Source organism: Eleginops maclovinus, chromosome 12 (genome assembly GCF_036324505.1).
Source record: "Eleginops maclovinus isolate JMC-PN-2008 ecotype Puerto Natales chromosome 12, JC_Emac_rtc_rv5, whole genome shotgun sequence".
In the NCBI taxonomy this organism is placed as follows: Eukaryota; Metazoa; Chordata; class Actinopteri; order Perciformes; family Eleginopidae; genus Eleginops; species Eleginops maclovinus.
In genome coordinates this window covers 14,866,798-14,894,738 of record NC_086360.1, presented here as the reverse complement: position 1 = coordinate 14,894,738, position 27,941 = coordinate 14,866,798, and the positions used below count along the sequence as shown (strand labels likewise).

The 27,941-nt window shown below is 39.6% G+C and overlaps 1 protein-coding gene across 2 annotated transcripts in view; it reads right to left on the bottom strand.

Moving 5' to 3' along the window:
* The window catches only part of pde4d (phosphodiesterase 4D, cAMP-specific), a 153,316-nt gene that overhangs the window by 99,636 nt on the left and 25,739 nt on the right, over positions 1 to 27,941 (bottom strand). Inside the window, exons 2-3 of one of the 2 annotated variants that reach the window (XM_063896944.1) lie at positions 27,681 to 27,739; positions 17,657 to 17,895 (exon numbers count right to left, since the gene is read on the bottom strand). In XM_063896944.1, coding sequence (XP_063753014.1) covers positions 17,657 to 17,895; positions 27,681 to 27,725 — 284 coding nt within the window. In that variant the 5' untranslated portion in view covers positions 27,726 to 27,739. Of the gene's footprint in view, positions 1 to 11,285; positions 11,648 to 17,656; positions 17,896 to 27,680; positions 27,740 to 27,941 lie in introns of those variants that run through there. The other variant, XM_063896943.1, reaches the window with a different exon arrangement.

Below are 27,941 nucleotides of genomic sequence, written 5' to 3'. Positions count from 1 at the left end.
TCTTCTGGCTCAATAGTTACCAATCAGTGACAACCATAGCTACTTATCCAAACAAACAAGTGTTCTGAAAAAGTGAATTTCTCCACCATATATATATATATATAGGGTAGCAGGTCCAATTTAACAAAATGACTCAAGCTGCATTGTACTTTGTATCTGAAAACACCTCCCCACCCGAGACACACACACACACACACACACACACACACACACACACACACACACACACACACACTGGGTTGTAAGCCAACAGAGACTATAACAGATTAGAGACTAGGGGCGATATCTGCATACAGCGAGCGGAAGAGATTCCCACTCTGAAGAACATGTTATAAATTGAAACGCCCTTTGTGATGTTATCACTCTCTGTATATCTCCGTTAGTCCAGTAAACTGGTAAAAGGTCAGGGTATGCTTGGTTAAATGCCACACACATTGTCAGTCTAACTATAAACAAAATAATGAAATGCTTTAGAAACAGGAACAGCGTTGCGGCCTTGTGATAGGAACACTGAGCTTATGCAGGCAAAGCCAAAGCCCAGAAAAAAACGGTTCCGCAGGAGAAAGACCACCTATCAGCTTTATGTTGCTCATGAGATGAACAATATATTTCATGTTCACAGGAGAATATAAAGATACGTTTTGTGGTTATTTTATTAAGACTTTTTATATTTTGAATTACAAGAAAACATGCTTTTTTGACATAAATATAACTGTCTAAATATATATGTACCAAGCCTACACATATCACACAAGAGGAGATTGACATCAGGGTTTTCTTAGCTTTGTAGGTAAAAGAAGACTTACAATACTTCAATATGATGGACAGACCTGCAGTCTCATTAAATTCTGACTCAGGGGAAATATGCTAGAGGGCATACTTCACTCATTTTGGCACAGGTGCTCAATATCAAGTTTGTATACTGTTAAAGTATTTTTAACGCACTAAGGTTTGTGAGAGGAGCATTGAAGCAGCTCTCCGATGCCAACTTATATATGTTTTGTTAGAGAAAGTATACTGTTATTGTGCCGGATCTTTCAACAATGTAACAGAATTCAAACCATTGTCCTTCTATATATCCTCGGCCCATTCATAAGAAGTCCTGGCAGTGGGTGTGTATGACAAATGGAGCAGGACAAGAGAAGGAAAATTGAATAAAATTAGATTTCTTTCCCTTACGGTACACTCACTGTGTGGTGAAGGCATGGTTTTAGATTTTCAGGTCAGGCTGAGTGTAAGAACAATGAAGAATGAGAAGTAGAGGAACTTGTAATTGGTGCCTTCAGTGTCAGCTTCCATAACCATCGCAAAAAAAAGACTAAGAACTACTGATTTCTGAATATATAATCTAACGCTCTTTGCAGCATATTGCCTACCCAAGCAAATGTGTCTCAAATGGTCAAGATTAATCAGTTTTCTATTCCAACTTTTTACTTTTGCAGCTTCTGGAAGGTGAATTTCTGATATGTTACAGTTGAGCCTTGAGCAATCTTGGGCTAAATGACGTAGACGCAAACAGACAGGTAGGGCCTACCGGAGGGGGAGGATGGAAGTAGGGCACAGTCATTTGATGCTCCAAGATGCACAGCAGACACATCAGGGTTTTTTTATATCACCTCCTGCATCTAGAAAAAAATTATACAGACAGACACACTTGCTTGCGCTGCCTTACTGTGTCCAAGTAAAAGGGTGTGACACATCTAGCAGGGCTTTCTGGACTGGCTCGCCTTCTTCGACTCCTTCCTTGCACAAAACATACTGCCCAGCAAAATCTTCTATGGATTTAAAATTAGTGAAAAAACAGTGTGTCTCACCAAAATGCTAAGTGTGCACGCTTGAGCCACGGCCGATTTTCGTTAAGATTCAAATTGGGCAACAGCGAGGGAGTGTGTATTGCTTTCTCATGTGCATGCATGTTCCCCATCATGCACTAAAACAATGCAAACACAATAGGAACCCACTTGCAAAAACACGACTACAACATAGCACTACTAGTGTTCAAAAGCTGCAAAGGGTAACTTTAAATATGAAATGTTGCATATTTTTCCTAAGTGAGCACCCCGTTAAGATCTTTATAAAAATGACTTTTGACAAGTATGTTGTCATATTGTTCAACACTCCACAAATAATCTCCCTATATTCCTCTTTCCAACACTCTGCTCAAATCACCCTCATGAGATATCATCACTAATGAAATCAGTACACCCAAACTACTGTAGCTATGGCGACGATTTCCCAAATGAGCAACATGAACTTCCGTGAAAGCATTAAGGGAAATTGCAAGCAGATTATATTTCACCTCAAACAGGACAGATCTATTTCAAACTTAATAAATCTGATTAATATACAACTGGCCCTAAAGTTGTACTGTGCCTATTCACAGTACAAGGCCAGGAAGTGATTGTCAACATTTAGTCTTAACGGTTGCACTGGTGTCTTCAGGTTTTTTTCCATTCTTATTACTCCCACTCTAAAAGATTGGCAAGTAGGGACTAGTTTTCTGTCTACTCTGAAAAGCTGCTGAAGTTGTGCTGTTAGCTGTCACAGTCCGTGAAAGGTCGAAGCTACAGTCCTTACTTAAAGGTTTTTAGACCCTACTTTCTGTGGGAGTGACATTGACATTTATGATATTTATGGCAAAATATTCGTCTTTGGATTCAGACTTCACAAGGCATGACTCAGACTGATCAAATCGTTGTCAAGGACATTTAAAGTCATAACCCAGACAGAAGTGAGTATTAATGCACGGCAATGCAAGTTTATTTATATAACGCCTTTTCAACACATGGCAATTCAAAGTGCTTTACAAAATAAAAGACATTTAGAACAAATGCAGCAGAACCACTTAATTACTTCGCCGATTTTCTCCCTAACGCCGCTCACAACAACAGTCGGGATTGCGTCGGGTCGATGATCGTGTTGCTTTTGTCATGGGAAGCCAGACTGAATTAAAGAACTACATCTCAAACCTTATCCTTTTCTCCAGAGTGCCGTGGTTCATTGTTTATTAATATGGTTCAGCGGCATTTGCCGCCCGCTGCAGTGCTGCTCGTCCACCGGCGTTTAGTCTGCCGTTAACTCACGGCAGCGGCTGCTGTTAAGTATTCGCTGTCTGACTGTCACACGAGCACCTGATGCATACCCCCCATCCCCATCTGTGTATGTGGTTCAGTCTGAACTGACGCTGTTTGGCACCACAATGCTGTTATGAAAGGTTGTTTGGTAGGCTATAAAACGGGTGATGTTAGCATTGCAGCCGAAGCTAATCTGACTAGCTTGACTAGTTGTTATCTTATTGTGGCATAACCGGCAACAACAACAACAACAACAAGTACAGCGGCATATATTACGAAGAACCAGAGCTTAATCAGGCTCTTCGAGGGGTGGGGGGAAAACGTGTTAACATTGTAGTTGCTTTTGTAAGATCTGTCATTGAAACGTGACCGGTACATTTCGAGTTTGTCCGGTAAAATAAATTATTGCTGAAAAAATCCTAGCGGAAACTCGGATCTGTGTATGGAGCAAAGTGGATGGAAGAGAGAAGCGGCTAATAGAGGTCAACAGTAACAGACATAACAAGGTGTGTATGAGTAGTACTGTTCATGAATGTATGTGACATATGGGTAGTGGAACCGGGAAAAGGGAAATAGCCTACTGACCATCATTTTGCATGCTCATGACGAGTTAAAGGAATAACACTCAACTCAATTATATGAATAAGAAATATGTCTCCTGTGTGTGCTTGGAAGGTGGAGTAGCTTTAGAAGTTCCCGAGGATTGTGACATTTTCTTCCACTGCGGCAGAGCCGCCTTTCAATCCTACACAAAGGGTGTTATGAATGAAATGTTGCTAGCATAGATAACTACAGTCCACGTCTACACAACATTTACAATAATGATGTGAAAATTCTCAAGTTGATAACCAAAGCAGACCTGGATGTACAGCTTTACGGTCTCTTACTGTATGATGATGCAACGATCGCTACCCATTTCTACTAATGGCTCTGTAATAGAAGCCATCAAGACCGGCCCCCTCTACTCTTTCCCATGGGTCTGCTACAAAATCCATCTGCTGTTAATAAGCAAATGGTTCTGGGCCGATTTATTAGATAGTCAAATCCCCACAGTGACATGAAATCATCTCATAAGACACAGTCTCAATCTGCTACTCCAACTCAAATGTTTTCAATATCGAAGATACAAACCCTGTAGGCTTGTAAATTAGCAGTAAAATAAGTATTTCATCTTGAACTCATGTCAGTAACAGTGGATTACATCTATAAAAAAAACCTCCTGATGCACAATTCACTTCTGTGCTGTTCATTATAATGTTCAGCAAAAATCTTGATTCAAGTTTTGACAGCATTTAATAAAATATGTAAAAACAAACTATATTCGGAGCCTGCAGGATTGATTTTAACAGCTGATTTAATATGAAGCATGGCTAAATTGCTTTTCTAACACAGCAAATCCACAATAAGAATGATGAACCATAAATTATTTATGCACGTCTTCAGTTGAGCATGTTTTCCAAAATAATTCAACATTATTCTTGCCATAATCAAGCAACCCTACTCTGTAACAGGCTCATTTGGTGTAGTCTTTCCTCAATTTCTGCTTTCTACCATTCATGCAATGGAGGAAATATTATTTCCACCATGTATTCAGAACCAGTCTGCTGAAAAGAAATGGTGATCCATTGATAGAAACAACAAGTGTGACAAAAAAAGAGATGCAGAAAAGGGAAGGTGGAGGGATAAAATGAATTCATGGGAGTTTGTGTTGTCAGTACGTGCCTAAACCAATACTGGTATTTGTGTTTGCGTCAGTGGATCAGGAGATGGAAAAGAATATATGTCTCAGGAGAATGCACTGATTGAAAGAGAAAAGAAAGAAAATTGGCAAAGGGAAAAAAGAATAATCAATAGCTGAGGGAAATAATCTGAGAAACCAAGTACCATGCATGGGACTGACAGCAGCTCCCTTCACTACAGTATTAGAAATGCTTCTTGTGTTCGTGCAACCCTGCAACTTAATGTCATGATGTTTATTGTCAGCATAATTCTTTTAGCAGGTGCTTACTATTAGCTGACGGCCCATTGGTTGCAACCCAATTGCTCTATTGCAGCCAGTATGTAAAACCCAAAAGAGCAATAATTGGATGTTTACATGTGATATTACTGGATTGGAGGGAATGCATTGCTCATTAATGGGTCTACTTGATCAGCATGCCATTGAAAAATTAGAGGTATGCACAGAACTTTGAAATAGCACTCCTGCCCGCTCATACTGATAATAAATACCAATAACTCTATCAAGAATCTCATCACCAGCACAACATCTTTCTATCCAATCTTACTGGTAAAAACACACATACAGTATGTCCTTTAATGTATTCCCCACTAATCAACCATTGAAGGATATAAAGATAAAACTGAAAATCAGGTAGCCCATTAAAACAGTATTATTATCTTTATGAAACACAGCCCTACTCTTATGGCATACTGTATACCAGTGGTTTTTCAGTCAGGTCCCCCTTGCGTAATTGGAAATATTTTCAAGCCCCCCCAACCCGGTTCCGACTTACATTTTGTAGGATTAATTGTATATAATTGTACAAAGATTACATTTTCTCTGCTAATAATATCAAGACACAAAGATCCAACTATAATTTTATATTTTTTTATGGATAGAACATCCATTTGTATGTAGTTTGTTCGATAAAATGTGCAAGATAACTGTAGCAATAAGAAATAAGAAATCAATTTCATATATTTTTAAAATTATAACAAAGATTTGACTGATTTAACAACGTTTGTTAACTACCTCCCAAACTTCACGCCCCCCCTGCAGTAACTCTGTGCCCTACTAGGGGGGCCCGCCCCCCATGTTGGGAACCACTGCTGTAGACAATGTTTTACGTTGCAGTCAGCTTTAAATTGGCCCAAATATTTCATGACTTCTTGAAAACAAGTTTAGCAATTATTAGTATAAGCAGATGCAATAGAGTAAAGTCCTTCCATAGACCAACTGTCATTTGTTATTAGTTTTCTCCATAGTTTTGATACAGCTAACCTGACAGAAACAATCAATAATGCATGCGTCTGTATGATCTCGATCGAAGCTATCAGAAGTCTCTAGACCAGACCAGTCACTAGCACAGCCAGAGTTTTTATCCTCCTGTTGAGTGTAATGTGATCCTCACAGCCTGCCAAGAGCTCAGGGAATCACCCAGCATCAAGCAGGCAGTCTAGAGAGGCTTTGGCTCGTAGCCTTTTTCAAGGCTGTCCTTCAAAATGGATTTCATGGATTTTATTAGCCTAGCAGATGACCAGTGAGGAAAGGCAAGCCAGAGGATAGCAATGAAAAAAAAGCCTGTTCCTGCTGGTAATTATATGGCCAATCCTCCCTGCTTCAAGTACCCTGTAGGAGCTCTGTATTGTATTTGAGATATCACCATTTCTGCACAGCTCCACTCTTCTGGAGCAATAATGTTTTCCTAGAGGCAGTCATAATCACTGGCCTGTGGTTCCTTCTGGACATTGTCCAGTTATCGCATTGGACAAATATGTTCCCTAAGCAGCCCACTTTGCCTGTCTTACAGCAGTGATATACCACAAGAGATGTTCTCAATTTTCAAACATTTTTAAAGTTAGGAATGAAAATGTTCAACAGTATCTGCTTTTACTCAGACAAGATTGTATTTGTTCCCTTGGTAGTCACACGGTAGAAGTTGGGTAATTTAAAGATCAGAGCACTGTGTGTATCTTGAGAACACAGAAAGCCATTTCTGCTACCATTTGATATGATGTGACACTGAGATTGATAGCAACCTTTAAGCCAGATTTGTCATTGGACGCTTCACAAAGAAGCATCAGAGGCTGCTAAATTTTCACTGCAGTTGTAAAAATAAACAAGACAACCATAACGTACTGTATATGTACAAAGCATGCTGTTATCGCCACAGCATTTACTAACATATTCAAACCTTTAGGTCTAGGACTAAAAAATTTACAAAATCGTGTAAGTCAATTACTAAAAAACATTGTTGCAAATTGTTCAGAAAAACTCAGATTGTGTTTTGGCACTAGGGTGCGCTGTATGTGTTTACTTTAGATTCTGAGTCATATAAGAGCTGTCTATTGTGTCTTGTTTTCTGTTTTGTGTATTTACTGTTGTCCTTTTAATAACCTAGAAAAGTGTTTGTTATCTGATTATAATATGTATACATTAAATTATCTGTAGCTAAAATAAATAGCTGCATCCATATTGAGAGCCCAAAAGAAATAATTCAAAATTTAAAAAATCCTCGTTTATCCCAGATATCAGATAACGTGCTAATGGTTTCTGAGTAGCTGTCAAGTGGCATGGATTTGTATGCTTTCCCCATGAGTGTTTTGTGTTATATTTCATCCACAAAGGGAGTGGAATATAACCATTTTACATCCACTTCTACTCATGTACATACATCGGTGTGTACAGTAAAGTATGCATGTTGGAAACCTATCCCAGATGCATCAAAAACTTGATGTGGGAAGAAAATCTAATCCCTACTTCATGCAGAAACTCAGTATCTATAGCTGTATATGAAAAAAATTAAGTTTCTGGATTCAATACAAGTCTTTTCATTATTGATATTAATAGTACATGTACAACCATGATACTTTTATAAACAAGCAGGAAGTTTTGATAAGGATCAGGGCTGCTGCACTACCTCCCAATCCCAAATCACGAATGACTTCTTGTCTCTCGTAAGCAGCTGTGGCTTTACTCCATGCTTGACTAAAACTGACTTCCTTCAAACTGTCTGCATCACTGACTTGCACTTGATCCTCTTTCAAAGCCAAGGTAAGTCAAAAAACTTGCGTAAAGAACCTTTCCAATACATCATCTTTTTTCCGCCTGAATGAACAGGTCAATAAGACCCAGACAAGGGGCTACATTCACATAATTATCAACTCTGCCAGCCTTTCATACTGTGACAGTAACCACAGAAGAACATCTCACAGGTTTAAAACAAAGTGTGCCTCATACCCCCTTTCATTACCCGAGATACATGGTGTTTGATGCTGATCTCTGTTAATGAAAAGTTTGGTAGCATGTCCACAATGTGTCCATTGACATGTTCTGGCACATGCTTGGGAGTCATGCCATACAGTAGATGTGTATTGTGCCAGTTCTGTAGAAATATATGCAGTACGACTGCAAGTATGGCCGTGGATATAAATAGCCAAGTACCAAATAGCGTTTTCTGACTCACTCACCAACACCCTTAGGATCTAACGACACAGCCGGGGGTTATGCTTCGTACTGGCTAAAAACCTCACTCTGCCAAGTCCCAGTAGTCAGTCACAGTAGGAGGACAACTTGCGGATGAAAAATCAACGGCCGTTAAACACAGTGTTGAGTGAGCCACTACGTTTTCCAATCTGCTGCTCCTGAGACAAAATGTCAAAGCGGAGCACCTTCCATCCCTTCTCTCCTTACAAGTTCTATCCTTTTTTGGTTTGGTATTCACTTTTCAAAACAGTGCATCATCAAATCTTAACTGCAATTTGACAGAGACAACTAAAATCCTGATCTTTCTCTCCAGTGACAGATAAAAGGCAGGGACAGGCAAGCAGCAGGATAGAAATGGGAAGCTTGCCATCTCCCCGTCAAAGGATGCTCCAGATTCATGCTGAGGTCTCACAGACGCCTTAAGCAGCATCCAGGCCTAGCCTACATTGTGACACATTTGGGTGATGTGTTTTACCTTGGGGCTGCTGGACCTTGGCACACCAGGCACACACAGCCACATCCATGGTCATCTGGGGGAAAGATGTGCTGTCTCTCTCCGTATGCCTCATTGACATCAGCTGTATATGTTGAGCAAGTAGCTTGCTAATGTTATTATTTTCCTACAGGGGACATACCCCAAGAAGTTGTTTCTATCTGTCTGTTACACTCAGTAAATATGTCTTGTTTATCTAACTTCCAGCATAAACATGATTTCCATGCCAAGATGTCCTTCAGAAGACGTGACTTGATCCCTCGTTGGTTGGAAAAGTAAATTACATTAGTAGCCTTAATGTGAACACAAACTAAAGCTCCACCTTTATATTTAAATGCTTAAATGTTTTCAGTATAGAGAAAAAATAGCTGTCTTTCTTGCAAAGTCTGTCAGAAGGCCTTTAAATCCAATGCATGAATGCCAAGAGGGAAGATTCTGGTATTTGAGCATCACAATCAATCAGGCAATGTGCCAAACACTGTTGATTTTATGACACAAAAGATTATAAATGTTACAAATTTGTCATTTCCTTATCTTACCAATGGGCTATTTTTAAGGTTTCAGTGAAATGTTATTTACACCAAATGAAAAGACTCGAGTAACTCTGATAAAGAGCTGCATCCCTTTACTATACACACTTTGACTGCAGCTGTTCTGCTTTCACACAACAGCTGCTGTTCCGATTGTCTTGCAATATGCTGTGCATCGCCTAATCACCTGCTTTGTTATTGTGGACAATGATCAGAGTAGTTTGCTAGTCCCAAAGGCAGGAGAGATTGAAATAAGAATAACACTATCGACCAACTGCAAATAATGGTGTGCTGGGTTATGGTGTAAAAGGGGTCAAATTTGATTTCGCCTGCTGTTAGTGTTCCTGAGTATGTGCTGGAGTGAAATGTGCCTCTTACATAATTAGCCTCCTGTGCGAAATTTGATTTGTTTTGGGATAATCTATGTGCAATTACCCCAATTGTGCAATCTGAAAAGTGAATCATCTTGAATGTGGTTGAATTACATGAAAATTTCCTGCTAAATCAATGTTCGAATACATTATGAATTCAATGAAAAATGTTAACATCGCATGGGTGTTTTAGTCCAGCACACCACTTTAAAATGTCACTTCCATCTGTGCTCTCATCGCTCCCTCCCTCCCTCCCTCCCTCTGGCTTCCTATCCATGTGGTTGTTCGGCCACTGTGACAGGGACCATTCTGTCTGTCGACCAGGCAAGCCACTGTGCAGTTTTGAGTTGACTGTTCCTGCAGGCAAGTATCATTCATATCTACAACCACTTTTTTAAAGAAGAAGAAAGAAAGAAACCAGCAAGCTGTTTGACATAAGATTACATCCGCAACAATCACTCAAGCCAGGGAGCTGAGGTGACCTTCTCAGATTTCAATTCAGTTTGTCTTTTTTTTCCTCCTTCATTCCCAGAACCAGTGAGTAATTAGAGCAGAAACATTTCCCCACACTGCTGGGCTGTCAAGAGTGCAAAGCTGCTTTTGTTCCTGTCTTAATGCAGGCAGCTTTCACTAAAACTGTTGTTGCTGCCAAAATTACAGCTGTCATTGTATCGTATCAACTCTGATAAATCCTGAGGTGCAAGCAATGTCTGAAGAGACAGCACTTGTCATACATGCATTAACATTATCCATGTAGTCATTTGTAGTGAGTCAGAATACTGCAAGTTAATTTCAGGGAATGTGATCATCTTGTATTAGTGATGATGTAAAGCCTGTACTGTATCCCTTTCCCTCATACACACCAGAGAGTAATTTCACTGACAAACATTAGGCTACCTAGTGATCCCAAAGCTCAGTGGTATTAATCGCTTTAACCTCAAAAAACACTATTTTAAAAAGGTATAAAGGGACTGAATAATCCCTGTGACCTGCCTCTGGTTCACGCCTACCTTTCATTTCCATCAGAATCTGTTGTCCTTCTAGTGCATCTCTTACTGTGCTCACTACAGATATGAACATAAAAACAATATTATAACTGTGTTAACCAAGACTCCTATTGATTGTTGAACATTGTCTTAAATATTCTTCTTTTCGGGCTGACACATCTCACTGACCTCATTTTTACAGTCAACTGTATATGCCTCTGAACTCTGTTATTCTAAAAACAGATATAGGTTAAGTTATGACATGTGTATACGTGTGGAAAAAGCATACACAATTCTAAAGTGACGATCATTTTGAGACTATATTACATTCTTTTTTTTACCTTGGACTTGCCCACCATATACTTTATTCATCCTTTCTTTCTTTCACAGTAGTGTGCGCTACATAGTAAATGCTTTCGACAGAGCAATACAAAAAGTGATCTTTTACAGAGGTCAAGCATATGCTAAAGCAAAAAATGTTTAACATCCTCAAAGTTAGGACTCAAATCGAGGCAAAAGACTTATCCGCTGTCGCACGTCAGTCATGCACACAACGCCCATCTTCATCGAGAGGAATTAGAAGGACACACAAAACGAACAAAAGCGCTTTCCTCTTTGCCCTTACCGTCGAAGACCTTGAAACGACGACGGCCACGACATCCTGGATTTCTTCAGCCCGGGTCGGTGCCCCGTGTCCACGGCGTAAGTCCGGTCCATGTTCCTCGGGTTGAGGTATCTCTCGGTGTCCGAAAAGCCTCTTTGTCTCACGCGGTCGTTCTTGCGCACTACCAGCGCGTGGTGGAGCGGAGAGAGCGCGGGCAGGTTCTGCTGCCTCCACAGATGTTTAGGTGCCTTCGCACTCACGCCGGTTCCGCCAACGGTGGCCAACGTCGCCGTGCCCACTTTCCCGCAGGCAGGGTCCATCCTCCTTGCAACGTTGCTTTGGAAATATTTTGTACAATAAATATAACACTTTATATTTAAATTGAATGACTTGGAGGCGGGTGTCGGAGGTGGGGGGGTTAACACCACTCCGAGTTAAAGTATGTTTTAGAAACCAAAAGAATGCTCCGAATGCAACATTACAAACATATAAGTAATCGAGACAACTTTCAGTTATTCTTGATGATTTCCGTCCAGTTTGAGTTTTGGGGTTCACGTATTGAGTTAAACTCCATTAACTTTATCCTCAGTGCCCTGCAGAAACACATCGCACAGAGCCACACATTAATCCATTTACACATCACGAGGGAGACCTAAAACTACGGTGTGGAGGGAAGAAGTGTCCCAGACACAGAGCTGTGAGGAGGAACTCAATTTTGTCCGGTTTACAAATGTTCCCTGCGTTCTCCGTTCACGCCCATCTCAGCAAGGTGCTTTTGTTGCTGCGACGGTAAAAGCTATCATGGACAGTCCACACAGGCGGAGGTGTGTCACCACAATATTATGCAAAATGCTGCAAACCCCTGCGGCTCTTGTTAACTGAACCCACGGTGTGCGTAAAACCATCCGGACATAACAACATCCAATACTGTCCTTCTTCTCAAGTCCCCTGCAAAGAACAGGCTGCGACGGGATATAGGGAGCACTGTGATACATAAACATGAGGGACCCACCCAAAGCACCTCCCCTAAAATCCTCCAGGAGTAAAAAGCAGGAGGTGGGAGTGGGCAGAGAGTCAGGTGGCCAAATCACATAACAACACCTAACCTCTTTTATTACATAGACCAATAAAGATATCAGTTATCACAAAATTATCAGTTTGTTGAAGAAGTGGACACATTAGGAAGGTATCTGTGACAACAGGCATTAAGTACAGTGCAGGTAAAAAAGATCACCTTGAAATGAATGAATTTTACCAAAGGTCAGTATATGTCTGTGCCTGTGATGTACGTGGGGTAGAGGGTAGTGCAAACTCCCAGCCACTCTTATCCTCTCCTACTCTCTTATGTTTGTCATCACTTCCAGGGAAGACTGATGTCTTTATTTGCTCTCTCTATGCCTTGCTGCTCAGGCCCATTACCCTGGTAGCTAGCAAGTGAGGGGATTACAATTGTGTCTGCTTAAAGACAGAAATGTTTTCATCTCAGAAACAAGGTAACTTAGGAACAGAAGTGACAGGTAAATGAACTGGTGGCAGGACAGTGCTCAGAGCAATATGGGCAAGCCTTTCATGCACACATGAGCAGTTTGTGTTGGTGCACCTTTACTTACAAAGGGAAACCATATTACCCACTGGGATACACTGATCCAACAGCAGAACTGCATACCGCACATACAGAAAGATGAACTCAAACCTAATTTGTGTACAAATCAAATTTACGTTTGATTATTTCTATCTAAACAAGGTTACTGGGAAATCAATTATCATCATGCATATGGAGTCCACATTAAGAAACAGAGTACCGATTGGGCAACTTTCTACATTTGCACACCATCCAAATAGGTTTGCCACTGGATTAAACATATTCATTTGTTATTTCTTCGAAACTAACTGTCAGTAATAAAAAAGCATGAGAACTGCAAGCCATAAGGAAGATTCAGTCACCACGATAAAAAATATAATATCATTATATTATTGATTATCTTCGGTTTCAGTTTTTTTTTTTTTACTGTCAGGCAGTTCTTTATTTTTTCTCATGTTTCTTTACTTTCCTGCTTACAGTGTGAATTAGAATGTGATATTGCACTAATGGGAACATGAGATAACTATTAATGCTGAAGATAATTAGGGTTTCCCTGTATGTGCCAATACGTATTTAACAGAACTGATTATCAGCCACCAGTGTTGGGCAAGTTACTTCCAAAATGTAATACAGTACATATTACTGTCTTTTTAAAGTAATAAGTTACATTACATTATTACTGTCTCTGTACTCTAATGCTTTACACTACTTTTGCGTTACTTTGAGTTACCACAAAAGTAGGGCTTTAAATGCTAAAATGTAGTTTATTGCAGCTCATTAATTAAAGCTATCTATGGCAGTATGCTGGAATTAAACGTATGCACCGTTTAAGTGGGCTGAATAATATGTGATACCGGTAACATTACGTCGCTGTGTATTATTAATAACATGTTAGTGGAGCCTCTGCACGGCCCTGTAACCTGCTGTATATGAACGAGTCTCTATGGCAACGTTAGCTCACCTTGTCATCGGTGTGTTAACGATGATTTGGTCGACAAGCTTTCTAAAATTACAGCAAAAAGTAATACATTACTGTAACTCCATCGCTTTTGTAACGTTACACCCAACACTGTCAGCCACACCTGAAAAATTCACATAACAGTAAGTACAAACAACACAATTGTATAACCCTTCCAGAATATAGATCCATTTTGCAGTTGGCGCGTAATGTCTCTTCCTATAGATAAGATGTAATGTCTTGTTGCAGTCACGTGTTTCTAGGTTTTTTTATTAAAAGATAGATAATGGTATAAGTGAGGTATCTGAATTTAGATGTCCGAGTTGGTATCAGGAGAGAAAAAAGTTGTACCGGTGCATACTTATTTATAATCTGCATGTATGGGTTTAAAAAAAAAATAAACAGAGAAGAAAAATTGAATTTGTATTTGATTCCTGACAGAATCCACATAACATTTAAGTGTATAGGGAAATCAATGTACTAATGTACTGATTTTTGACTCACCGATATCATTTTGTTTTTGCTGATACTGGCCAAGACATTAACATTACAAATGAATATCTTAAAACAATTTCACACATCAATAAGCTTATAAAAATCTGTTGGTTATTGACTTATGTTTTATGTTCCTCTGTGAGCCTTGTCAGACATGCAAATACAGGGTTTGTCTTTAACTGTACTTTCATGCATATATGTAAACAGAACAAAACATTTAGTTAAATGTTCAATGTTATTTGCAGCACCAGCCAATCAGTCTCTCTTTGGACTTGCATCTACTGGCACTATCAATGTTTATGAATTTGAGGCACTGATGGCATTAAATTATGTGTAACCTCTGCCTTTTCTATAGATACAGCAAAAGTCGCCATACTAAGTGCCTGCTAGTCACTGCGGAGAGACAAAGACAACAGCACTGGAACTGTATAACGGACAGAATTATTGTTTTGTATGAACAATATGAGAGTATCTAATGGAAACACTACTCTGTTCTACTTCTTGGCCCGTGGATTAATACTTCAGACATTATGCCTCATACAAAGTTAATGTCGCTAAATTCTCTAAAAAGTTACAATTGGAACATTGTGCAGCATGTTTTTCATCCTTAATGGTTTACAACTGTATATTTCTTCCTCACCGCTGTGCTGAATTATAGATGAATGAAGTTTGAAGCAAAGTTAAGATGTAGGGCCTGTTAAAATCTCCACATCACCCAATTTTCTTCCTACACTTCAGTCTTTTTCAAACTGCATATACATTGTATTTTCGGTTTATGAAAGCAGTTAATCTTGCTTGATGATGAGACATGACTGATTGCTTCCTAGGTAGGTTGTTTTTGCAGTTGAAAGATTGTTAAAGTGTTGTGGAGCATATTCTATATTACATATAAAGGCTGTGGGCAATATACTGAAAGGTAACATGACAAAATAAGTAGCTTTTGAATAAAAAAGCAATTACACAATTCAAAATCGTCAAAAACTATGTCTCAAGTTGCAGAGAGACTGTTTTGCCTTTGTCTCCCTTCAAATAACCCCATACTTCTCCAGCCAATATTACAGTTCTCCAAGAGGGGAGAAGAAGTGCACACTTGGGAATAATTGGCCCTTTTCTTAACATCACATTTAAGTTTCCTGATAATTATTCGGAGAGAAAGGGCAGTCTCTTCATCTAATGCCTGAGACTTTATGGCATTATCACATTCACAAGGACTTAGAGTAAATTATTCAGTATTGACTTTGTTTCATCATATTGGTTAGCTGTTTCTGTCAGTGATTCAGAAGACACAGTTGAGAAATATTGCCGTTGACACACAAAACTACAGAATATGATGCTGGAATCAACAGGTTTTTGATATGAAAACACTAATTCTGAAGCAAGAGAACCTATTTCTGTACTGCTGTGCATCAGAGTGGCCATGAGAATTGCTCTATCTGCCTGATAATGTAATTCAGAGCTAAGTGACTCTAAATAAGCTTTTTCTTGTTTCCCTCTAAAGAAGTCTTCAAGTCAATACCACCTTCTTCTTGTTTAAAGTCTTCCTGCAACACCTTCTAACATATTCTCTAATTAAAGCCCTTTTAACAAGCTAGTCCATATTAGAAATCTGTACCTCAGTTCATTGGTCTCTAAAGAGAGAGGAAAAGAGAAAGAACAGGGACAAGACAGGAACATTGAGGGGACAGAGGATGTATTTCTTTCTCATCTGCCACATGCCGAGCACTCGAACTATGTTATGGAGGTAGCATGGTGCTGATCAGTGACAGACAGAGCCGTTTGAAGCATGCCATCATGATCAAAGACAAGTCATTGGAGTACCACTTTCCATTTGATTGACTAGTGAAATCCCATCTGTTTACATGTACAACACTAAGCCTTCCACATTGCACTACTGTCTTTGATACAGCTTTTTTTTGCTTACTAGGTTATTGTTTTTTCCTAGTCTCCCATCAGAGGTCAAGAATGTTGGAGACTTGGAGTCCATCTCTGGCAAACCTCATTTCACTTTAAATCTCTCTGATAAATTGTGCAGCTTTCTCAGGATAGGGTGTGATTGTTTTTCTCAGTTGTTGTATGGTCAAGCTTTCCAAGCGTGAGATACTGTGAGTGTACACACGCAATTCTGACTATTTCTCAAACACTGTTTGTACTGTGTCTATAAAAGCATTTCCACTGCCTCTGAAACTGAATCTGTAAGGTCTTCTGCCCCTATAATATGCTAAAGAAACAGTTCATATACAAAGACTGAATATAGCTACAGTTAAAACAGAAAGATGAATAAAAGACATATATGAGGCTACTGAATTGTATTGTAGATTAATCTAACCCATAGGGCTATATGTGAAAATACATTTAGAAAAGGTTTTTCAAAAACAAGAAGGGACACATCTTTAATGCATTCTTCTAAGAGGTTGCTTTTATCTTGTGCATCATGCTATTAAAAGGGTGAATAACATTCTCCTATTTATTTGATGAGTCACACTAAGAGCATGTAGCCAGTCAGAGATTTAAATACCATTGGGTTGCATGTTATTAGTCGACTACACCCCAGGCAACACTGTCAACTCTTTTCCAACACATACCTTAATTTTTAAGCAGCCAACTGTTTCTAATTAAGTTAAATAAAAAATGTAAAAGTTAATTAGACATTAGTTAGATGGACAACATATAATGATTGTGTTTTTATAAAACAGTGTAACCTGCATTAGAATAGTTTAAGAGCAAAATGAAGACTGCCCTAACACAACTGACCAGTCTTAAATGTATTTGTGAAAGTATGGTTGTCACAATGCCTTTGAGCACCTGACTATTCAGACTATTACATACTGCATACTGGTGCAGTAAGAACACACCTTAAATAGTCCCCTGCAAAAACACCATAACTCCAGACAAGAAATAAAGGTGGTGAAATGTTTACGGTGATAGATTGCAAGTTTAGAATCTCTTTAAGCAGATTTGTATATGCTGTTAACATTTATGAAGAAAAACAAGCACATAATCTCAAACCATGTTGTTCTGTTGATTGCAAGCATGTAAACTACACACAATTTGTAGTACATGTTTAAACAGACATTTGAACATGTAAGCACAGTGTCAGGTACATAGCAAGGGATGTGTCCTCAGTCAATTCAGACAGCCTCTGTATTGATTGAACCACTCCACACTACTCACCCCTACTCTAAATACCCATTCCACTAAAAGACATTTTGTAGTGAAAGGACGCGCACACACACACACACACACACACACACACACACACACACACACACACACACACACACACACACACACACACACACACACACACACACACACACACACACACACACACACACACACACACACAGGTAATCCTACCTGCTGGTCTCAGCGGAGGTGATGGCGATGAGTGGCGGGGTACGTAGCGGCAGTGTTGTGGGCCGTGGTGGAACTGTGACTGTGTCTGACTCGGGCTTGCGATCACAATAATACTGCTCTGCCAGTCTAAAGGCCAAAGGGGGCAACTGGACCGACCGGCAAGACAGCCTTCGCACCAAGAAGGGCTCCATGCAGGTGACTGGCCCTGGCTCTGGGGAATCGGATAAATCACCGCACACCTGGATGAAAACAAAATAATTGTAGTTGAATTCAAGGAAAATATAGACCCAATCAGAATATGAGATAATGCAGATATTTTTCACAGAACTTCGATTAAGAAGCACCTAGCTGCAGCAGTGATACATTGCGTTCAACGACACAGGATTCCTAATGAACTAGCTTTGTGTTTTAGGAAATATGTCCCTTAAAGAACAAGTCAATTCCATTTCTTATGACTTAACATTTTTGAGAATAAAAGAGACCCAAGGTCAGTTATTTTAATATATTAATAAGGTATCAACTCAGAGTAAATTGTTGTATAGAAGAAGGAAAACCACAGAATAAATGCTAAATAGTAAATATAGTCTCCCTGGATACCTTAGGGAATATTGCTGCTTTCAGCTAAACAGAAAGCTCTAGAAAGAAACAAAACTCCAAGTGAAAATGACACATCACACAGGGTCAAGGGAGGAGTAAGAAAATCAAAAGATATGAATTTCAGCAGGAGATCACCATCTGAAGGCTGAGACTGTGTATGTTTGAGGTTAGACCAGTGTGAAAGATATAAAGCCATCCTGAAGGAAAGCCATCAGATGGTCAATGAACCATTAAGTAGTTCTCAGAAGGGTTCATTCTGCGGTAAAGGCAGAAGGACAGACTCTTCCTTAAAAACAAGACTGCCTAAGGTCTCCTATAATATAGTCAGATGTTTCACTGAATATATGGACCTGGAAATCCATTCGCAGATAATAATCTCATTTTGGCAAAAACTAAACACATCGGTTAATGCAAATTACTACTCTTAATATGCAAATTACTGTTGCTTTCTTTGATTTGGCCTCCAGCACAAATGTCATTCTTCCGTCTGAACACATAACACACCTTAGATTCCGGACAAAAGTGGATTACAAGACGCTCAATATTCAGTTTCTGTGGTACACTGTCCTTGGGGAAAGCTCAGAGGTGATCGGTTATTTGCGTATTGAGTGGTTCCTATCTTTGATTAGGGCAGACTATACACAAACACACACACATGCGCGGGGTGAGCTGGGGAGACAGCATGATCATTTGAGGCTGATTCTGTGCCTTTTCTCTTGCTGCAAACCATGAGGAGTTAGGAGCTACCTCCTATCTAAGGTTCTACCGATAACACTCCACAGTTATTTAAAAAAAAGGTACCAACCCTTTTACATAAGTACTGTACACCTCCTTTATACACACCCAACTCAGAATGATATTAAAGTCAAAGATTCTTTGCTGCATATCATCTCCTCTCTCCACATGTACTGCTGTTCTATCAATGAAAAGTCAAGGAATCCTTAAAACGTTCAGACAATATCATAAATAAAATAGAATAAATCACAAAATAACAAAAGCAGGGTTAATTCAATCTTAAATTAATTATTTTGGCATGCTTCAACTACTGCAAATTTTCATGCAGTAGCTTAATTTGCTGTTCCAAGCAGAGCTAGTCAATGGTGTGTGCATGGCCTGGGGCAGCCTGCTGGATAAAAACACCTACTCGCCCTCCAAGTGCAAACAAATAAATTATCCTGGCAGTTTGCCGTATACGCTATCCTTTACAGCTTCATAGGTCTCTGTCAGACCACAAGGACACACGTGTGTGTGTGTGTGTGTGTGTGTGTGTGTGTGTGTGTGTGTGTGTGTGTGTGTGTGTGTGTGTGTGTGTGTGTGTGTGTGTGTGTGTGTCCATATCGCTCTCTTTCATGACTGTTCTGCCTTTCCCTCCATTGTTCCACAGAACAACTCACCGCCACCCCACCCTGTCCTCCTCTGCATCCATCAAGATGCCAATCATCATCGAGGAAGCCATGGAGCCTTTCATGCCTACATAATTACCTGTATTAGCCTCGTTGCTGCAGACGGTGGCTTTCAGACCAAGAGGGAGCCAACGTGATTTACCCTCACTGTTCATCATGCGAAGGTAGAGCAGAGGAATGACGGATATTCACAGGCTTCTAAACAATGTAATGGCTGCTTTGCTCTTTCTGTTAGGCCTACTCTGACTGTGAGACAGGGTAGTGAAGTTTCATTACACTTGCACTTATTCAATACAACACTTCTACTACTTCTATTAAATCCCTCTGGGAATAATTGAAGCACTTGAATTAATTAGTGGTTGCTTTTTGTATTTTAATTGATTGTATGTCCATACATTTGTCACTAAAAGCAATAACAACAGAATATTCAGTAGCATCAAGTGTCTTCACCTTCATCTTCATTTTTCCTTACCAGAAACATTTTCAAAAGGAAAAATTTAAGGAATACTTTTAAAGATGATCTGTAAAGTACTTGACATCTGAGGAAAGTAAAATAATAATATTTAAATAATAAATAGATTCCCTGAAGAAATGAAAAACTACAAGAAGAATAAAACAGAAAAATATTATATTTTTGTCACGTCACAGACCATGGGGGACCCAGGAGAATGCAGAGAGAACAAAGGATAGGACAGCAAACTGTGTGTGTGTGTGTGTGTGTGTGTGTGTGTGTGTGTGTGTGTGTGTGTGTGTGTGTGTGTGTGTGTGTGTGTGTGTGTGTGTGTGTGTGTGTGTGTGTGTGTGTGTGTGTGTGTGTGTGCGTGTGTGTGCCCTTGCGTACATGTGTTTGTGCGTGTGTTTTCCCACTGTAGATTATACACACAGTCCTTCATTTTCAATCACTTGTGCTGTCTGTCCTAATGACTGAAGTGGCCCTTTATGATAAGTGGGATGAGTGAAAGGTTAATTGGTCTGCTGTGACTCTTCTGCGCTCTCTGTGAACTTTATGAGCAATCCATTGGTGGTCTGGTCCGGCTGTTTGGTGGGTCAGATCTTATGAAATGAGCAGCCTTTTTAAAATGTTCTTCGATTTTGTTTGAAAACGGAAAGATCCATAAATGAGGTTATTTTTATTAATGAGGTTATTTTATTTTTTTGTTGTTAGTTATAAAAAAACACAATATTTGTTTCACCCAATCAATCTTACATTACCTTACAGGAATGGTTGTGGCAGATTTGTTATCAGTTATTAACAGTTATCTTGGAACAATGTGTATTATTGTATGGACAGTTTTGCTAGCTGAAATAACAGCTTTAACTTAATTATCAGCTGTAGCTAGCTTATTAACTTGAGCTCTGTGTGTCAGCAAGTCAACATAAAATACAAAACATACCTTACAAAAAAACAAATTCACTAGCTTTTTCTGCAACGGGGTTGTAGCATTTGATCAACAAACATCAGGCCTCCGTTTACCCTCCATATTCCATTTTTAAGCTACATCACTGGATCAGACTGTCACATGGGAATCAGCTATTAAAGTCGCTGTTGCATGATTTAATAATTCATTAATTATTATCAATTAGACCATTAGTTTTAAGCAAACAGTAAGCCATTCCTTTTTCATAAACTGAATTTTTCATTAGCACCTTTTTTGTTGACCTTTTGAGACATTAAATTGGCACCAACATTGGTCTTTTCTTGGCCTTTTCATTTTTCTATGAGCTCATAGTGAAGACAGCATCTGGACAGCCCCTCACCGTCATTGTGACCATATAAAAAACGATTTAATGGAAAAATAATGAGGTGAAATCCTCCAAATGCAAAACATGTGTCAACGCCTCTCCTCCTCGCTGCATATTCCTTTACCTTCCTGCAGCTTGTCTTACTGACACCATCCACTGAGGGTGTTGGAGTATTGTTTAAGGGGAGCTGAGAGGCATTCCCCCACTTCCTGTTAAATCATTACCATTTCAGTTTGTTAAAAGATTTTACATTCCAAAAATAGGGACACTAAATCAAGATCCATGTTAAGATGTTCCAAATAACAGGTGTATTCACACCGATCAGCTGAAACTCCATCACTTCAGAATTAAACTGAGAATGGTGGATTTGTCGTAAGCCACTCAACAAAAAACCTTTGATAATGAAATGCTTCAAGTGTTTTATTAAAAAAATGCACCATCATCCCATCAAGCCAGGGGACAACCTGCGTTATACTCAATACAGTATGTGCAACCCTTCATTGTCAGTGCCATTATTCATCTCTGTGCTATGATTGATTTTTATCTGAGAATGAATCTTAAATGGATTCCGGGTAAAGCCAGAGGCAACGTAAGAAGTGACTGGGATAAAAGTTAACACAGGCAAAGAAAAGGAAGAGCGAAAGAGAGGAGATGAAAAGGATAAAGATTGCTATTGGAGGAGGAGCAATAAATCACCTGGTTGAAAAAACTATTTAGTCCTTCCATTTATCAGATGGTACACAGGCAGCTCTCTGCTGTCTAGAAGCCCATACTCCATTCTACATACTACAAACAAAAGGAGAAAGAAGGTTTAATCTACAACCATTTCTCCTCAGCCTGAATGGCCATGTCTGTCAAGGAAACACATACTATATGCAACATAATGATTGAGGCAAATGTTATATCCACGACTCAAGCTACCGTGTAATTATAGGTTTGCTTGGCACATGCTGTCTTCGTGAAAGGGTTGCCTCAACGACAGAGGTTGATCTATCGCTCCATGCTGAGAGCCACTGCTATTTACAACCAGGGTGTGTGTTTTTACTGCTTGATCTAATTGTTTACCTAGATATAAAACACAGTTACCTATGGGGTGATAAAAATTAACTCAGTTCATCTCTTAGTGCTCACAGCTTCACAGCAGAGTCATCACGGGTTGAAGGAAAGAGGGGTGGTTTGTTGGGCATATTGTTTGGCTTCACCCCTCTTTTTGCCTTGGATCCACATTATGAATAATTCCACAGAAATAACCTTGCAAAATGGACTTTACCGCCTGTCAAGTTTACAGGTGTATTTATATTTAAATCCTAGTAGTAACATAATACTTCTATTTCTGTTCTAGCAAAAATGCCGCGTGGTGATTTCGAGATATTTTTTACTTTGCACTATAGACAATGAGGTTTTTACTGAAAGTGGTAGTCAGTGGTCCAGACCCTGAGAGATTCTCTGAAGGTCTTTTTTCTCCATCAGTGATCAGAAAACCTTAGTTTCATCACACATTTACTGTGAGAAACACAGTGTGCATGCAACTTCCCAACATGTGGCAGTAGATTCTGAATTCAAACCTTCTTGTGTTATTTACTTTGCATTGTGTGGGATATCAAACACATCCATCTGCTACTGTAGGTGTCTGCTGCATGTGTTATATGCAAATTGACTTTCTATTCTTAGACATTCATGGCATACATTAAGCCATGAGATTTCTCCACCCAATTTCTATCTCAATAATGCTGTTTTACATTTCCATCCATTTTGGCCTCACCCCTCAGGCATTTCAATTATTAACATGTTCATTTCTATATATCCTGCCTTGGAAAAAAAATCATATGTTCCTCAAAAGGTGGCAAAACCTCCTTTGTCACTGCATGATAGCAGAATATGTGAGTTAGTTAAGGCTACCAAATACAGAGCACACTATAGTAACACATAGCCGCTTGTTTCTAGTTTATCTCAGCAGGGGAAAGCAAGTGCCAAAAATGACACATAAGAAAAGATTAAAACTAACAGGACAGCCAATAAGGAAGTAACAATGGTGCACTGAAGTGACATATTCGTGGTGAGGGAGATGAATCTATTTGTTTCAAAGGGCCCCCCCGTTGCGTATCCTGAGGCGAGAAGAAATGTCTGGCAGGGATCGAGACTCGTCCTCGGCTTCTGACACAACTCTGTGATGCACTGGTCTTTGCAACACATTGTGATGAAATACCCTGGAGGCGCCCTAAATCACAGGAAGGGGGAACGTTTTGAAGCAGATTCAGAAAGAAATGTGGGATAATACTGGCTAATAAACTTAAGTTATTAGCACCACCATTATTCACATTTTCCCACATCTGTGCAAAGGTTCGGGGTCACCGTGCTGTAAGGAAATAAGTGAAGTCTACTTGTATTGTTTTCTTTCTTCCCGCAAAAAACACGCTCCTTAACATAATAAAATATCACTGTGCGGATTGATCTGTAATAGCGAAGCGAGATGGAAATATAACACGTGTCATCCATGAATAAATCAAACTGGGACAGGAACAGGATGGCAGATTTGTCTCTCCATGAATCCTCCATATCGACCTTCCCAGGCAGAGTTCACACACCACACTTCATGCATTAGGCCCACATCCACTGAGCACGCTGCCAAACACCTAATGCAAGATTAATCACACTTTAAACGTAGTCAACAGGCTGTGAAATGAGAATGGTGAGCGGGTGGTAATGTTTCTTTGCAAAAGTTGTAGCAAGAGAAATAAATATTGAGCCTGTCTACCTAGCTATGTGCGTGGATTGGCCTTTGAGTGCAGCCTCCCTACAGACAACAGAACAGGCAGACAGACCTTGACAAGTGGACCAGATAAATAAATAATTTGCACCGTCGAGTTTTGGCAGGCATATAATTTCCCTGAGTGCCTGAGTGTGTCCTCATTGTATGGAGCTGCCTTCTAATCTTATCACATGTTTGGAATATGCAGTAGATAGCTCCACTGTCTCATACATAAATAAGCAGGCAGTTAAGCAGTGGCAACAAAACAAGTGACATTGTTTGCACTGGGCTTGTCAATTCAGTGCCGGGAACACTGCTCTTATCAAGTTTATGCTGGAAATGACAGTTGATTTGTATGACCCAGTCAAATGTTCATTTAAGTAAAAAAATGAGTCAAGGATGGATTCAGGAAAGTTAAGGAGCCCTTTCCTCCCTGATATGTTTAAAAAGACATCCTTACAATACTGTACAAAACAAGTGGTACCTTTCTTTGATGGCTCCCTTCAATTCCTGAAGGGCTTTCCAATAAGTGTAAACAGCTAGAGAAGGGGCTTTTGTGGAATGATCATCACAAAACTGTACTTTCAAAATGTGTCTGTGTGAGAGGTTAGTGAATTATATAAATCGTTATGTGTTGTCCAAGTCCCTATCCTTTGTCCATTTTCTTTATTTGATCTCCTACAGCTGTCTCATGTCCTACTCATCCTTCTGTCACTTTTCCGCTTCTCTAATAACGTTCCCCTCCTCTGATCCTGTCCAATCTAATTTGCCTGTTCTTTTCATTTAATATCTTGTCATCCACTTCCCCTCTCCTCATCCGGCCAGCCTTCACCTGTGTGTGCCGAGCGTCCACTGGCTTTACTGGCGATTCATTTGATTTTAAATCATCAAGCACATTCTTAATCCAGCTCCTCCTCCCACTTTGCTCTCTTCCTATTCAATAAAACCTTAACCACCATCGGCACCATATCCCACCGTTTGTCCCCTCATTCAAAGGCTCCTCTCCCTATCCTCAAAGCCAGAGAGGCCCCAGCACACGGCCTGGATGCTCTCCTGCTGGGCTCTAATTGGCCATCAAGATGTGCGCGGGAAGGAGACTGAATGGCGCTTTGCCCACTTCTATTCCCTCATCACATTCACAGGGCCACAGACACATCTGCGTAACCATGGTGATGCTGATAAGGTGACTCATGACTATTCATCAATGGCGCTGCCTGATTGGACAGCCCCAGAGAGCCTAGCGAAACATATTCATCAGTGCAGACTGTGTCCCTGCTCTACCTCGATATGCCCCTCAGGATGATGAGAGAGCTTCTCCGCTGCTCTCAGTTTGTTTTTCATGACTTCTCTTCTTAACCTCGCCCCCCTTAACCTCTTCTCTTCTCTCTAATTAGCTGCCCTCTCTTAATGTCCCAACCATGTCCCTTGCAAGTCCTGTCTTTTCTCTGCCCTCGTGCCCTGCTCTGGTCACTGTCTTTTATTTGACGAATGCATTAAAAAAAGCCACATCGGACATTAATTATTTCACATCATACCAAAACTCATACTGCTTGCTCACAAGTCCCACTCTCCAGCTTCCCACTACACATGAAGAGAGAAAACATAACAAATTAAATACGAGTTCCCCGGGACATGTTTTAGGTAATGTGCAGTTGTGTAATTAAAAAAAAAACATTGCCTTCTCACTGACACAAAATGTGAATCATCAATCAGCTTTGTTCCATTAGTCGTGGGTTTATTTCATTTTAAAGGTCTTTTTTTTTTTAAACATTGATGCACCACCGTTTAATATTGTGCCAATGTGACTACAGGCTTTTTCATTTAATATAATGTTATGCATCAGTGTGAGCAGTTTATCTTCCAGGCAATTTTTGGAGGTTTTTTTAACGGTGACCTCTGGCTTCAGCATTTCCCAACAGAAGATAACCAGCGTTCATTAGCACTTATTTAGACTCTCTGAACTTACAGTTTACAGCAGAGCACTGTTCAATATAGACTGTTCAATACAACACAGGTGTAGTGCATTTATATCCCAATAAAGTTGAGTCTTGAGGCAGTGGTACATTTAAACTGTAGAACTGATGATAATATGGATTCCATTCATGCCAAGAAAATGTGGAAATGCTCCATCTGCATACTCAATGTATTTCATACTTAATGTCAGCCAATTTAAAACACTTGCATAAAGGTTGTATGTTTGAACTTCAAATCAAGGTTAAGAAACAAGGACTCTGATTTGATATGTTATTGAGACATGGGGGGGATCAGTCTGACAGTGTGTGATGCTGCTCTATCCGAGCTCCAGCTCTAGTTCAACACAGCAGCTCTGATATCTCTAGTTGTTTGTGAGAATTTCCAGGAACCTGCCTATCTAATCCAGATGGATAGTGGTGGTTGATAGACAGCTTGCACACAACCCCGACAACATCGTGTGAGAGCACAGACAGGTTGCTTTGATGTTGATGTGTAGCTGCTATGGGGGGAGGGTCATGTAGGAGATATGCAATGAAAAGAAAATACCAGTTTGAACCGGTGTGAAAATAATCCCAAGAAAAAAAGAAAAAAAATTGTACAGTTGACTGTATAAAAAAAATATCATCCAAATGATTGGTTGCCATGTATCCTCAACAAGGGTGTGTGTGTGTGTGTGTGTGTGTGTGTGTGTATGTGTGTGTGTGTGTGTGTGTGTGTGTGTGTGTGTGTGTGTGTGTGTGTGTGTGTGTGTGTGTGTGTGTGTGTGTGTGTGTGTGTGTGTGTGTGTGTGTGTGTGTGTGTGTACATTGCGTGCTGGAGACAAAATTGATTTCAGCTTCAATCTCACCCGAAATATTAAAAAAAAATGTTTTTAAATATAACGGATAGGTTCAGTTGTGTACTTTTTGGCAACAAATTCAACCTATCCATTTATATAGTTAATGGTAATCTACCTGATGTTACATTGCTACAGTATGACCCCTTTAGAAGAGTGTTGTTTACAATGATTAGCATGGATATGACTCTTTATGCTTTATCATCACCATACATATCTGTACAATCAATGTGTTAACAATTGAAAAAAGTTCAAGGAGGACAAGATTCTTTATACAGATAGCAGCGTAATTTAATTCGCAAAAAAGCAGCAGATTGATGCAGAATGTCTTTAAAAATGTAGGCATGTTGTTCCCAAAATCAATGAGTAATTGTAATAGTATTAGTTTTTAAGGTTTTTGTATATTTCAACTTAAATGTGGTGTAAATACTTGTTTTTAGCATTTTGTTTTTTAAAGCTAAATAGTATCTTAAAAATACTTCCTTACTTCTCAGTTTAACTTCTGTCTAACGAGCTGCAGAGGGAGATAAGTCATATTCACAAGCATGTTTCAAACTTGAATCTCACATTTGCTAAATGCATCAAGTTTGGCTTTACTAACCATATCACCATAGCACACATAACAGTTTTGCCAACAAGGTGCAGAGTGTGAATGTAAAGATGAAAGATAAAAGGATGTAAAGGTGGAAAATAATAAGTCAAAGAGAAGCTGTGTTCACTCACTCTGTCCTGTTGGCTGTCGTCCCCGGACCGGTCATTCTTTTGCATGGTGCGGGCCACCTCTGAAAAAGGACAGGTTTGAGTCACATAACTTAAAATTGAATTGTGGGGGTAAGCAAAACAATATCAAGATAATACATTTGTGAGGTGGCCGCCCATCTCAACTCACTCCCAAACTGGGCATTCCAACTTTCAAAAGCAAATCAAACATTTACATGCCATATATTGAGTTTATGATATGTTGAGTTTTAAGCTAGATAGGAA